At 47.7% G+C, this 14,558-nt stretch overlaps 2 protein-coding genes across 2 annotated transcripts in view; both read right to left on the bottom strand.

Annotated features, from left to right (window-relative positions):
* The window catches only part of LOC133359884 (signal-induced proliferation-associated 1-like protein 2), a 241,125-nt gene that overhangs the window by 126,494 nt on the left and 100,073 nt on the right, over positions 1–14,558 (bottom strand). The gene's annotated exons all lie outside the window — the stretch shown is intronic.
* LOC133359853 (biorientation of chromosomes in cell division protein 1-like) lies at positions 6,226–10,734 on the bottom strand. Its single transcript, XM_061578411.1, has 3 exons — positions 10,426–10,734; positions 9,292–9,416; positions 6,226–7,527 (listed from the first exon to the last, which is right to left on the bottom strand). Exons 1-3 carry the CDS (start codon positions 10,543–10,545, stop codon positions 7,227–7,229), a joined length of 546 nt encoding a protein of 181 aa, XP_061434395.1. The 5' UTR covers positions 10,546–10,734; the 3' UTR covers positions 6,226–7,226.

Genomic DNA, 14,558 nt, shown 5'->3' with positions numbered 1-14,558 from the left:
GCCAGCAGGTTTGATCGCAGGAAAGCCGAAGACATTTTAAGAGCATCAAACTTGGTATGTGTTGGTGCACGAGCATTTTTCACTTTATTATCACTCGAATGGCTCTCTATATACTAGCTTGTTAGCACGTCCTAGGACGGAAGCGTAGAGTAGATTTACCTTTTGTTTGACGTGCCGAATAAATAAATAAAGCCACCAAACGCAACTGCGATGCGGCGTAGAATTATTTTTTGCCTTCACTTTCTATAAAGATACGTAAAATCGAAAGCGAATTTGCGTAAATGATAGTTCATAGCCGCTCGACCTTCTTCTGCGTAAGTCTCAAGATCCAGGCACACGTGAATAATAATGAGGGGGGGGGGTGCATGTGGAGTGACGTCACGCGCGGGACACACGCAGCCTTGTTTTGGCTCGTTATATTAGTTGCTGCGTTGATTTCTTTCTTAGCTTTACTTTCCATAAGGTCAAAATTAAATACTATAGAGTCAGTAGATACTGCTATAGATTCAGTCGATACTGCTGACTATTGTATGTAGGGTGTGTAGGTAAAAAGCCATGGCTGCCGCAGTTGTATGCCTGATGGGTATCTGTCATTTACAGATAAGTGTTAGAATTGGTTTAGGCAACACCGTTGGCAAGATTCTCACCTTGACCATCATTTCCTTTTCATGCGATTTTTGTTTTTTTTACTAAACACCTGTGGATCCATAATAGAGGGTTTTTTTGGGTTAGATCACGTAAATATAAATGTGTCGTTAAACCCGCTACCACTCGACACACCCAATTAGTCAGGTTTGTTAAGTAAACAAAGCGTGCCGATTCGTTACGAGTACAACACACCGGTTGTGTGTTAGAGAGTAAACCCACCACAACATTCACCATTCGAGTGCCGTGACGTCTCGCCCGGTCCATACAACCGGCCTGATGAGGCTCCATTCTGGATGATATTGGCTCACGAAAGGCCAACGTGTTAAACGCCCGTGCGTGTCTTTAGGACCACTGGATGGGGCAAATTGGAAAGGCGACGTGCATGTGTTTCGGCCGTTTCGTCCAGATGGGAACCTCGGCCTCCCCGACGGGTTTTACCTGTGGCCTCCTTCACCGCTTCTGACTCCAGTCTGCTCACCGAGCTCTCGAGCTCCTGTCCCGACTAATACAGCCGCGCGCTGTGTGCCGTCCTGCCAGAGTAACCCTCTCCCTGCATTCGCTTCTATCATAACAAAGCGACGCTCACTGTTCATGCTGCCACGGTGGCGAGATATTAACTAACTCGCCTGGTATACAGGAGGTCGTGGGTTCGATCTCGACCGTGACGCCTGCAGTATTATTTGGAGTTTGCGTGTCTCTCTCCCGGTGATCGCATGGACTTTTCTCCGGGTCCTTCGGGTTTTCCCACCACATTGAGAATCAACGTCACACGTTTAGAGATAAGCCACTTCGTTGTGGTCAGGTCGCTTCTGATAAAGAGCTCTATGGCTCAGTGGGCCTTGGTGACATCAATTCAGAAGAAATCAATGGTCCTTTCATATCAATTGGTGTAGGTTTACTGTCAGTGGTGTACGAGCGTGGTTGGCTTGGGCCCTGGTGCAAGGAATGAAATGGGGCCCTTCCAGCCCCCATAGTCCCTGGTGCCAAGTTGTGCCACCCACAACAGTCACATCGTCACTTTAAGATGTTTTCTTGTTCATGTTTTTGTTTGTTGCGGTTGCACCCGATTCAAGAGCCAAATGGCTCACAGGGCGATACCAAATAAATGAACTTGAACTTGAGACACATGCTGCTTACATGCCGGCCTGCGGCTGGGCCTCTTGCAGGATGGAGCATTCATGGTGCGGAGGAGCTCCGGGCATCAGCAGAACCAGCCGTACACGCTGGTGGTGTACTTCAAAAGGACCGTGTTCAACATCCAGATCCGCTACGTGGAGGCCGAGCAGAAGTTCGCCCTCGGCATGGAGAAGGCGGGCGAGGAGGTAACGCGGCGTTTGTGTCTCATGGACACGTAACGACCTGGTGCTTCGTTGTGGCCGCTGTGCGTGTCGTGGGTGTCCAGGCTCCAGACATGTTTTTAAAAATGAAACTCAACTATCAACTGAGAGTAGGTTTTCCCCTTTTTTCTGGCAACAAAACAGTTGTGTTAAGATGTTAAAACCCCTATCACTACTCCAACCCCCATCACTACCCCAGCCCCTATCACTACCCCAACCCCTATCACTACCCCAGCCCCTCCTTCACCTCTCCCACCTGTTCTCCTGTTACCATCACCACACCACCACTTTTAATGAGCCCAATCTTAATTTCAATGAAATGTACAATATTACAAATGTTGTAAAGCGCCTTGGAATAAGGCACTGTGTACGTCTACACAACATGAGGATGCAAAAACGCGTTGCTTTTCTAAACGTACCGCACTTTAAAAGTTTTTCTTACTCCTTCCTTTCATCCCTTCCCTAGAAATTCAACAGTGTGCCGGAGATGATCGAGCACTACGAGCTGATGCCGCTCACGCTCATCGGGAACCAGCAGGCCGTGCGAGGGAGCACCCGGCTCCTCTACCCGATATCCTCGTGACCACCACCAGATCCCAAGCTCAAGAGCCACAGCACCGCTGCACCATCGCCACCACAGTGGTCATCCATCCGCACCGGCGGAGTCTAGTTGGGGGGGGGGGCAGAGGTTCGCTTTGTCCCTCACATTAGGAATCGCAGGTGCATATCATTATTTTTTTCTTAATTGTAAACTATTAAAAATAAATTAATAACGGTGTCCAGTTTTTTTTTAGGGGGGGAGGGGGGGGGGACAATGCCCAAACCTCGCCCAGGTCGATGATGGGTGATGATAATGGGTGGTGATGGTTTTGGGTGGCGATGGTTGATGATGGGAAATGATGATGATGATGCACATTGCCAACGAACATCGCATTGGCCAGACCAGGGGTCGGCAAAAACCTGCGGCTCTGGAGCTGCACGCGGATCTTTCTGGATCGCTTGGTGACGTGGTCTATTGAGGACCGCTTGGTGACGTGGTCTATTGAGGACCACCACCGTCTCATACTCACCACGGTGCATTGCGGCTCTTGAAATATCTCGTTTTTTTTTACCGAATTCGAAAAAAATGTCCCTTCTTGTTATTTAGGTTGCCGACCCCCTGGGTTCGACCTTGGCTCAGTTTCCCCAAAATTGGACGAAGGTAAACATTGGCCAACAAACGAATTGGATCGTTGAAATGTTTCCTTGTGACTTCTTCTTGCATCTGGCATTGTACTCACGAGGTCACGTCCAGCTCTCGCCGCCTCGTGCGGAAGCCGAACCGATGTCTCCAACGCCCCCACTGAATTTCCGGGGCTCGCGCAATGGCTCACGAGAAGGTTAACACGAGGACATGCAACGGTGTTAAAACCTCAAACGCGTTTTCACGTTTTCTTTCAATGAGCGTGTCACATTTCATTTAACGTTTAAAAAATGTGCTATCATTTTACTTTGCGGTGGTTGAGCCAAGTAATTTCGTCGGGAGCAGTGGATCGGGTCTCGCCGTGATTGCTACCTCTTTCATATTTGTGATTCGGGCGTTGAGTCGTCGTTTTTGTGTCCCACGGGTCTGTTCCGGGTGCTTCGTCCAGGAAAGTTGTTCAGTGTTGCGTCGGAGGATCCTCATTCCAGGACCCATCTGAAAGCGCGTGGGGAGGGCCGCTTACGGTCGCTTGAGTTGTTGTTCTGCGATGATCGCCGATTGATGTCGAGTCGGCGGGTTGATGGCGCCATTCGTGATTTCGCACTGAACGGAGCCTGAAGGCCACCATCTCCCCACCGCCCGGAGTCGTGTTTGCTCATCCAAGGTAGAGCAATTTCAATGTGCCATATTGGCACCACAAGCACAGCATGTCTTCGTGGTGACGATGCAAACCCTGTCACGTAACTCTCTTCTTCGTGTGGTTGGGGTGAAATGTTACAAAGGCACGCTGTATATCGAAACAAAGAACATTGCCATGTGAAGGAAAAGTTCACGAATGTATAATTTTCATGAAGCTGTAATTAGCTCCTTTAGTTAAATATTTTTTTTACTAAACTATTTTACAACCAAGTATTTCCTGAACTTATTTATCCTCTTCAGTAATGTAGCTACGTGTAAGATGAGCGTAACTGCGACATGAGCAAAAACTGTTAATATTCTTGGTTCTTTCGGTAAAGTCGCAACCCTGTTCTTCACCTGAGGACAGCTGCTTGCGTTGTGGCCGAAACGTCGTGAGAATTTGTTTTGTTTTATTTTATTATTTCTCTTATACGTGACTTTACCGAAAGAACCAAGAATATGAATCCATGCAGTCACGAAAAGCTTTAAATAAAAATATTAACTTTGTGGTGGTGTCAGTATTCTGGACAATGCAGGTGACATTACTGGCCAGTTGCATTGCAGTATTGCAATTCAGATCATACCACTCAAGCTTTGCTTTCAAGAGTACATTGTTAGAATGTTAGTCGCTATCATTGTTTTATTATAATGTTTGTTTACCTTGGAAAGCCACATCGAGTCTCAATTATTTTCGAGGTGGCTGCTGCCAGGTCGTCGCAGTGAGGGGCAATGCTGCCAGGTGGAATTCTCGTTTAATTTGCAGGTAATTTTTTCAGCATTGGGATGTTTGTATGTTTTTTCTAAACCTATGGAAGTAAACCGGAGAACCCGGTGAGAAAGCCTGGAGAAAACCCACGCAGAACAGGGGGAGAACATAGACACTCCACAAGGCGTCCGAGTTGGGAGTCGAACCCAGGGAGTTTCTTCCTCTGATGCATCATTGTCACCACTGCGTCATCATCCTGCCGCTCTTTCGTCGAGTTTGAGCTTTCGTTGAATTCCAGCGTTGAGTAAACGTATCATTCATAAGAGGTTTTTTTTGGGTTAGATCGTTAAGCCCGCCACCACCCGACACAGCCAACTAGTAAGGGTTGTTACGTAAACAGAACGTGGCCAATTCGTCACTGGTACAGCACACCGGTGTGTTGGAGAGTAACGACACATTTGTATTTACGCGATCTAATCCAAGAAACCTGTATTATGGATATTGGCGGCGAAAGCCTACGTGTTACCAAACGTATCTTTGTGGGAGTTGAGGTTTTTTAGTGTAATAAAAATGGAGCGTTCATTTACGGGTTGGGAAAATAAACTCGTTAAGTAATATTTAATTTCAGCTGTTTTACCCTGATAATGAATTCATTGTGGACTAAAATGTATAAACGGCATATTTAACTACGTCGTAATCATTTTGTAGGTGGTGCATGCATAAATTGTGGACATGAGTGTGTGTTGTAGTTAAGCAAAGGTAACTAATTGTCACAATCACCCATTGCATATTAGAACGTAAATGTACATTCCTATTTCCCAGCATCTGTGAAAATGATCTTTTGCTTACGAGTTGTAACCGTGTATAACCAACAATTTTCGAAAATGGATTTACCAGTTTTGAACTTTTAAGTTCCTTTCACCTGCAAGTTCTGCACGATTGATCCAGTCAAATCTTTAAATTACGACAAAAACCCGTCACCGTTTCATAGGGCAGGCTGGAAGACCACAGGTTTCAAATGACAAGTGTGTAAAAAAACAGCCTCTGCAATGTGAAAGAGAAAACCATCAACAGTTCCCTTACGAAATGCACTGCGGTCTTCGTATTGGGTAATTTTTTACCTACGTGACTTTACCGAAAAAACTAAGAGTATTCGTATGAGGTCACCATAAACCAACAGTGACATGTGGACTGGTTTCGTTCCCATTGGGACTCATCAGCAGTTAACGATGTTCACTGCTGCAAAGTCTGCCTCTGGAAACAATAGCGTGGAGTTCCCACTTCATCACTCTGGGGACCATGAGCTTAGTTTAAGGGCCTGCACTATTATTATGCATTTATCTCGCCAAGTATCCGTGAAAGATGCATGTATTTTGCTCCATATCGTCATGGAAGTGTCCAACGTTCTTATTCTGTGATTAAAAAATGCTTTATTTATTGTGTTAAGCATTGCTATTTTCCAAATACATACATTTTCAAATGGTCAATAGTGCATTTACATATTAACAAATATTTTGCTGAAGTGTTTGTCAATTATGAGTTCAGTTTCATCAACGACTCGTGTATAGAATAGTACTGAAGCCACAGACATGTGAAATGTGCATATGTACATTTGCAACGACATCCGTGTTTAAATAAAGGTTATAAATTACCAAACATTGCCTTTTTCTAGAAGAAATTATTTTCGTGCTACAGCAGTTTCACCCACGTGGTCTGCTTTCCAGCAGTCTTAAACAGAACACTGGACCAGCTTTGCCACAGCGAGACATCTTCCAATCCAGAAGCATTTACAAACCCTGATGAGGCCCAGACAATCTAAACTCGACAAATTTGCTTTCTTAAACAAATGGCGCTGGATAATATTAGCCTTGGACCAGACTGTTGTAAAATAACAGTGTGAACAGATGGAAGTCGACTTGTTTATTTACCCATAATGCTTAACAATACAAGGTATTTAATTAGATTTGTGCCAAACATGCAGTACTCCTGCCAATAACATCCGATAATCTGGCAGCGTTTCATGAGCCTGACTGCTTATGAGACCCAGACATGTGACTCTTTTGCCTTCTAAATACATTATTTTAAACCAGTCTGAAAGCCCCTGAGGCTAGAGGACATATTTGGGTTTTGTGTTGTGAGATGGATTCAAAGTACACAGCGTGAACATACGATTTTAGTTTGACAGTTTACTGGGTTCATTACTGGGAAGAATTTGGGTGGGAAGATAGGCAACTGAACTTTTTCACTGAAAAAATATAATTTGGGGTTTGAGATCCTAACAGCTCAACTAAGTACACATTAACTATAAGCCAGCTGATCAGACACTACATACAATCTAATTTACATTAAACATCATTAAATTAGTTTTGCCCATTTCGTGGACTGGTTGATGAGAGCCACGGACACATTTTTTCAATATGACAATTATAAAACATCGCCACAGTAAAAAAAAATCCAAACACGCTTAAAAATATTGGTTCTTAAACGTGACTTTGTAAATGTTTACAGAGGGAAAAAAAACACAACCGAATAAAACCAAATATAGACTATCTCTGAAAAAAGCACGACAACATGAGATGCTTCGTTCATAATGACGTCTCTCAAAGACAACCGAACACTTGCGATGAAAACAAGCTCTTGACAGGCAGAAAAAAGTTGCGAAGCTTCGCCTGCACTACTGCGGATATACAGCCTCCTCCGTTGTGGCCACGTCAGTGTCTGCTGCTGCTGCCGCCGCCTCGGCTTCCATCGCCGGTGGAGCGTGCGGATCCTGGGAGTCGGTGTCCATAGGAGGGAGCGGAGGAGGCGGGGGAGCCGCTCCTGCCGCCGCTCCTGCCGCCACAACCTCCCCCTCCTCGTTCACGCCAAGATACTCGTGCACCACGTTTTCGATCTGCGGCCGAAAGAACGTGCTGATCTTTGGGTTGACCACTTGATGGACGATGCGGTTCACGGCAGACTCCAACATGCCCGACCTGAAAAGCCACAAGCGTTCAATATATGAGGAGGTATATATACACACACCTAAGTCTACACAATGAGAACTATTCACCAGATTTCAAAAATTGTTTAAGACAAAATACACTTTTGGGTCAGGAGAGATGTGCGTGACCATGATGAAGATGGGAAAAACACTGTACAGATTTCAATTACAATACAAATGCCCAGAAGTTGTTTAGGATAAATACTGTGAGCAGATAATGTTTTTTTTTTCAAATTCATTTGGTGGAATATGTTCTCCCACTCCCAGTTTGATGTATTTTTTTTGTCTTTCAGTTTAGTTTGGGGGTTCATTTTTTATCATATTTTTTTTGTTAAACGTCCATATATATAGTGTTCTATTTTACATTGATCATTTTAATGACCACAATTTCAACAGCTTTTTGTGGAACGTGCAAGTCAGAAGTATTCTTTGCTGCAGGAGCGATGATTTCTCAATGCAGATACTGCACGAAAAGCTGTGTGGTGCCAGACCGGCTTCTAAAACCGAGCCGGCTCCTACATCCAGAGGACGTGAACACAGACAAACAACACACAATCGTGTTCTTGGTTCTTTCGGTAAAGTCATGTAGATAGAAAATAAAAATAAATTGAAAAAAATAAAAGCAAAAAAACCACGACGTTTCCATCGCAACACAAGCAGTCGAAACGTCGTGGGCTTTTTGCTTTTATTTTCAATTTATTTTTAACTGTATTTTATTTTTATGTTTTACCTACGTGACTTTCCCGAAAGAACCAAGAATATGAATTCCTGCAGTCACGAAAGTTAAGTAAAGAAAAACACAATCGTGCGTTAACATTTTGTCAAGGTGTAGTTTGATGGTCACCGCTTCTACAGTACCGCATACGCATCAGTCAATGAATTTCGGTAAACTGGAGATTATCAGCTGCGTTTGCTCTTCGAGCTGGGATACATTTACCTCCGAACAAAATAATTAAGCGGGTCTCAAGGCAAGGAGCTCGATAAGAAGTCGTCGTACACTGCAGACTGTGCCACTTGTCCTGCACGTGGCATTAGCCGAGGTGCCACCACTACCGTCGCACACCATGCATGACCAAAGTGTTCCTCGAGGGGTATCTGTCAAAGATGAATTCATTACGGGACGAGGGTGACTGAGCAACACAAAGCGAAGTGACGCTCTACTTATATTTTTAGTTTAACACGTAGTCGGCTTTCTCAACCAATATCATCCATAATAGTTGTTTTGGGGGTAAGATGGCATAATTATGTGTCGTTAAACCCGCCACCACCCGACACAGCCAATTAGAAAGGTTTGTCACGTAAACAGAACATGCAAAACAAACGTATATTATGGTTTTATGTTTATATAATAACGTGCACACACAGTCGTGAATGTGACAGTGGTTCAAGCAACTGGAGATGCAGCGCCGTCCAGCAAGGTCGGAGAGAAACTCAAGTTCATTCATTAGGTATAGCCCTCTGAGCCATTCGGCTCTTGAATCGGGTGGAACCGCAACAAACAAAAAACAAAAAGATTAACAAGAAAACATCTTAAAGTGAATAATGTGACTAAATGCAAACCGAAAATACAAGAAAAGACAGCAAAACATTGCAGAAAAAACACCGTACACCAACGCTGTGTGCAAAAATCCCAGTGGGATGCAAGTCAAACAACAACAACCACAAGACAACTTAGATTAAGGCCATCAGTCTTACTCCGTACAACAACAAACAAACATGGCCAAACCAAGAAACTTTAAGAAATCACCAAACTCACTGCAGGATTGTCTGTCGGAGTCCGTTTCTCATTTGATTTTTGTTGATCTCCGGAGTCCAATTCTGGTGACCCAAGTGATTGGACACGAACGAATCCATTCTCTCGCGGAGGTTCTGGTAAGCAGGCTGCAAAACAGAACAAGGCGTGAGTGTGGCAGTCCGACACAACACGGAGTTTCTATAAACAGATCATGCACACAGCACAAGACAAAGAACCCCCGTATAACCTGCACAGACTGTTGGGGCAAGTGCTCCTATGAAGGCCGGCACGGCACACGAGGGGTTGGGTGGCCAGCACCACGCCCGGCCGCCTTTGTCTCCCTAGTGGCGATGTTTACACACCGCACCAGGTACTCATTTGAGGCTTAGTCGACCTAGGGGACGACCCGTAGACCACGGAGCATGACAGGCGAGGTCACGTCACCTCAACGTGGTGGTGGACGAAGCCGCGAGTTCTCTGACAAGACTCAGGGGTCGAGCTTGAGCCGGGGTGGACTCGAGTGAGTGAGTCAGTCGGGGTCTCTCTGGCTCTGGGTGAGTCTCTCTGGGTGAGTCTCTCTGGGTGAGTGGCTCTGGGTGAGTGGCTCTGGGTGAGTGGCTCTGGGTGAGTCTCTCAGGGTGAGTGGCTCTGGGTGAGTCTCTCTGGGTTAGTGGCTCTGGGTGAGTGGCTCTGGATGAGTCTCTCTGGGTGAGTCTCTCTGGGTGAGTGGCTCTGGGTGAGTGGCTCTGGGTGAGTGGCTCTGGGTGAGTGGCTCTGGGTGAGTGGCTCTGGGTGAGTCTCTCTGGGTGAGTCTCTCTGGGTGAGTCTCTCTGGGTGAGTGGCTCTGGCTCCGTGTGCTCTGCTTGTTCCATGCCTGTGCCCTTAGCGTCTCCATGTAGCTCTGCCTTCTGCTGTCTCCCCGTGTCCCTCTCTGTCTCCCCTCTCTGCTCGTGTCTCCCCGTGTTCCCCCTCTACCCGTGTCTCTGTCCCCATGTCTCCCCTTCTCTCCCCGTGTCTCTCTCTCTGCCAGTGTCTCACCCCCCGTGTCTCCCCCTCTCTGCCCGTGTCTCCCAGCGTCCCACTCCCCGTGTCTCTGTCCCCGTGTTTCTCTCCCCGTGTCTCTCCCCCCGTGTCCCCGTGTCTCCCCACTCGCACCCTGGTGTCGAAGTCCGCCAGGCAGTCTCTGCGGAATTGGTCGAAGAGGCCCTGAGACTTGAGGTGGTCAACGATGGCGGCGATCAGCTCCGGGTTGCCGGGCGGGAGGTCCTTGGCCATGGCGCCGCGTCTCCTCCACCACCACCACCTCGTCACCACCACCACCTCCTCGTCACCACCACCACCACCTCCTCGTCGTCATCCGCTCTTCTTCTTCCTCGATGAGACGCAAACTCGTGAAGCCTTCTTCCTCTATCCCAACTCGCGAGCGGGCGCCATTGGACTCGGGCGATTCGACTCCTGAACAATCGAGCGTCGTCGATTCCGTTTGTTGGAATCGATTCCTCCCGCGTTCGACCCGTCGCTCGCTGGCGGGGCGCGCGTGGAGCTCGCCGCTCGATTCCTCTTCCCGCGTCACAGGAATCGCGATTCTGTACTGGATCGATTTGTTGTATACAGTTAGTATCGATCCGTTACTCTAAAGTCCGCCTCCTTAGTATTGTTGTTTGTGATCACATCATCTATATTGTTTATATACATAGCGTGTGTGTGTGATCACATCATCTATATTGTGTATATACATAGCGTGTGTGTGTGATCACATCATCCATATTGTGTATATACAGCGTGTGTGGGTGTGATCACCACATAATCTACATTTTTTCTTGGTTCTTTCGGTAAAGTCACGTAGATAAAAATAAATGATAATAAATTTAAATACAAATTCAAAATAAAAAATTGAAAATAATAAAAGCAAAAAACCCACGACGTTTCGATCGCAGCACAAGCGGTCTTCCCCGGCGTGCTGCTGGAGTCTTCGTCACCGTTCTTCTCGTCGTCTTCACCTTCCTCCTCCTCGTCACCGTCTCGGGGCGCCGCCGCCGCCAGTCAGGCGGCCTACCAACTGTCCTGACTGAGGATCGTCGCCGGCAATAGACGGACTAATTCCTATTAAGCATGTTAACCCCGAGTTAGTCACTACACATGTAACATTTGTAGTGGTATAGCGCTGGCTGCTGGCGGAAAAGGGTAACTGCGGTGTTCACGTCAACAGGCCACGATAGACACGAGAGGGGGACATCGAGGGGACAGGTTCGGAGTGGCCCATCGGGGAGCCCCCGGAACCCGCGAGATGGTTCCAGAAGGGGGGCGTGGCCAAGGCGGAGCCACGCTGGGAGTATAAGAGGGGGCCCTGAGTGGGAGCTCGGGGCTGTTGCTGGAAGTGGGATCGCCGTCGTGCTGTTCAAGTACATCGTCGTCACCTTCTCCTCGTCGTCGTCTCCGTCTTCTCCATCCCGGGGCGCTGTTAGTCAGACAGCCTACCAACCAGAGGTCGCAAACGGGTTTTGATTCCTTACCCGTACCAGGGTCGCAAACGGCTACCCGTACCCGATACCGGGTACGGGTACCCGGGTATCGGGTAGGGTACGGGTATCGGGTACCCGGTTGCGACCTCTGCTACCAACTGTTCCAACTAAGTAGTACCGCCGACAATAGACGGTCGTTGTAATAATGGTGTGCACCCACGTAGTGTGTTGTGTGTTACCCCGATGGTGCTTGTTAATAAAGAAGTGCCTCCAGGCGTACTGTCTCCGATCTGCGTCACTACACGTGTCCCACCTAAGCACAGTACGCGACAGCTATCATTCCCAGGAGGTGTAAAGCGTTTTGTCCCAGAGGAACAGCATGTAGGCTACACAGCCACAAATGATAGCACGTCCGGTGCGAAAGACGTTCAACGTACATACATACACTTTTAATCTTCAATGCCGTATGATGTTACAGTTCTGAGAATGAAACAAAATCTGTTGTAACGAACACATTTGTTTCATACGGAGGCTTTCACGCCCATTTTTGTTTTTTATGAATTGTTATTCAAAATTAGTTTATTTCGGGTTAGACCGTGTCGGAATTATGGTCACTCTCCACCGCCTGACAGAGCCAATCAAATCCAGTTGTCACGTGGGCAACTATGCCAATTGAGTTGGTTTATCAGCAAAACCCGTCGGAGGAATGTAAAAAATATAAACTGTACAACGAAACAATGATGTGCATAATGTGAGGTGTAATCTCCAGTGAAATTTCGTGTAAAAAATGAATAATAATGAAATCTTTTTTGCTTGGACTTTTCAACACTCCTCCAATGTTGCCGATGAACCAAATTAATTTGGGCGCATTTGTCCCACGTGACAACTGGATTTCATTGGCTTTGTCGGGTGGTGATCATTTATTGTGGAAGCGTTTGCATTATACCCATGTAGTGTAATAGCGCCGGCGGCTGTCCAGCAGCGACAACTGCGGTGGACAAACAGCGCACACGCCGGTGAGCAGATACACGGCTGTGTGTGTCGGCAGGGCGGAGGAACTGGGGCAAGGGTCATGGAAGACCCCATCTGGAAGCCCCTGGAACCCGCTAGTGGGTTGGAGAAGGGAGGCGCGGCCAGGGCGGAGCCAGGCCGTGCCGGGGAGCATAAAAGCAGCGGAGAGCGGGGAGCTCGGGGCTGCCGCTTCTGGGAGTGGACTCGTCTCTTCATGGTTCTTTCGGTAAAGTCACGTAGAAGGGAAATAATAAAACAATAAAAATAAAACATAATAAAATACAATTCTCACGACGTTTCGGCCACAACGCAAGCAGCCGTCCTCAGGTGAAGAACAGGTCTGTCGGAAAGACAGCGTCTGAATGGACTCATCTCGTCGGCACCGTCGTCTTCGCCGATACGATGTTCATATTCTTCGCTGCCTTCGTCGCTGACGCCTTCGCTAGATCATTGTGCTGCCGGACAGTAGTTGGCTGTCTCGGTCATCGCCATCAGTGTTGCATGGTGAGGGTTGTGCTTAGGCTCGGCAGGACGACCCAGGTGAGTGTAGGGGCGAACCTGTGAAGTGTGAAGGTGTCAATAAAGAAGGTGCCTCCTGGACACACTCGTCACCGATTACGTGACACTTCACCACAGGCTACTGTACAGGGAGGTCCAGATGCCTTGTGACCCCCACTGAATTATTGTAACCGTAGTATTTGTTGCATACTCAGTGGGAGTGAACGCAGGAATTAATAAGCAAAGGGGTCAAGTTTATTGGGGGCCACAAGACATCTGGACCACGCTGCTGCACGTTGTGAATAGGGTGAGTGGGGTGAATGGGGTGAGCGGGGTGAGTGGGGAGTGTGGGGTCAGTGGGGTGAGTGGGGTGAGTGGGGTCAGCGGGGTGAGCGGGGTGAGCGGCGGGGTGAGCGGCGGGGTGAGCTGCGGGGTGAGCTGCGGGGTGAGCGGGGTGAGTGGGGTGAGTGAGTGGGGTCAGCGCTACAGAGTGTTCGGACCGAATACATCAGCAGCATCATCATCATCAGCAGCGTCGTGGGAGTGTACATGTGTATTTATATAATTCACAAAATGTACACATTCAAAAAAACTGCGTGAATTGAAAACGAATTTCTCCAAGATTGAAAACGAATTTCTTTAGAGCAGCATTTTGTGTTTCCTCTGTTTCTCCTTCAACCTACGAGCTCATTAAGTTGTAGTTCAGGGCAAATCACGAATGTGTCCCCATCCAAGTTGGCGACATCCCGGGACCTCGGAGGTCGGCTGGTCCCAGTCCCTCGACGACATCACGATACGATGTTCATATTCATACCTTCATATCGTAATGTCGCCAAATCGTGGCGATATCTTTTATTTATATCGCCACGATATATAAGATACCGCTAGGATCTTCGATATCGTAACAATAGCGATTCTAAGTAATAGATATCGCTACAATATCGTAGCAATCGTCTATATCGTGGCCATATCGTGGTGATATCGCGATATCGCCATATCGTGGTGATATCGCGATATCGCCATATCGTGGCGACACGCCCCACCCCCTCGTGACGTCACGTCGCAAGGGCGCGAGCGGCCAATGGGCGCGCAGTGGCGCGGCGCGCGTGAGGCCGGGGGGCCGCGACTCAACGATTCTCGATTCAAAGTAGTCGACAATAGATTCTCCAATCTTCTTCTTTGACTTGCATCGCTACATCAGATTGTGCGCGGTATTTGACGCGCGTGGGCAGCAACCTCTTGCGGGGGGGGGGGGGGTCCCAGGTGTCGAATGATTGGGGGGAATAGCGGAGAGCGCACGACACGGTGCTACGTAGA

This window comes from Lethenteron reissneri, chromosome 8 (genome assembly GCF_015708825.2).
Source record: "Lethenteron reissneri isolate LAM-NWPU_2019-01 chromosome 8, ASM1570882v1, whole genome shotgun sequence".
Classification (NCBI taxonomy): Eukaryota; Metazoa; Chordata; class Hyperoartia; order Petromyzontiformes; family Petromyzontidae; genus Lethenteron; species Lethenteron reissneri.
Note: the sequence above shows the minus strand (reverse complement) of the source record. Positions and strands in the feature narration are given on the sequence as shown.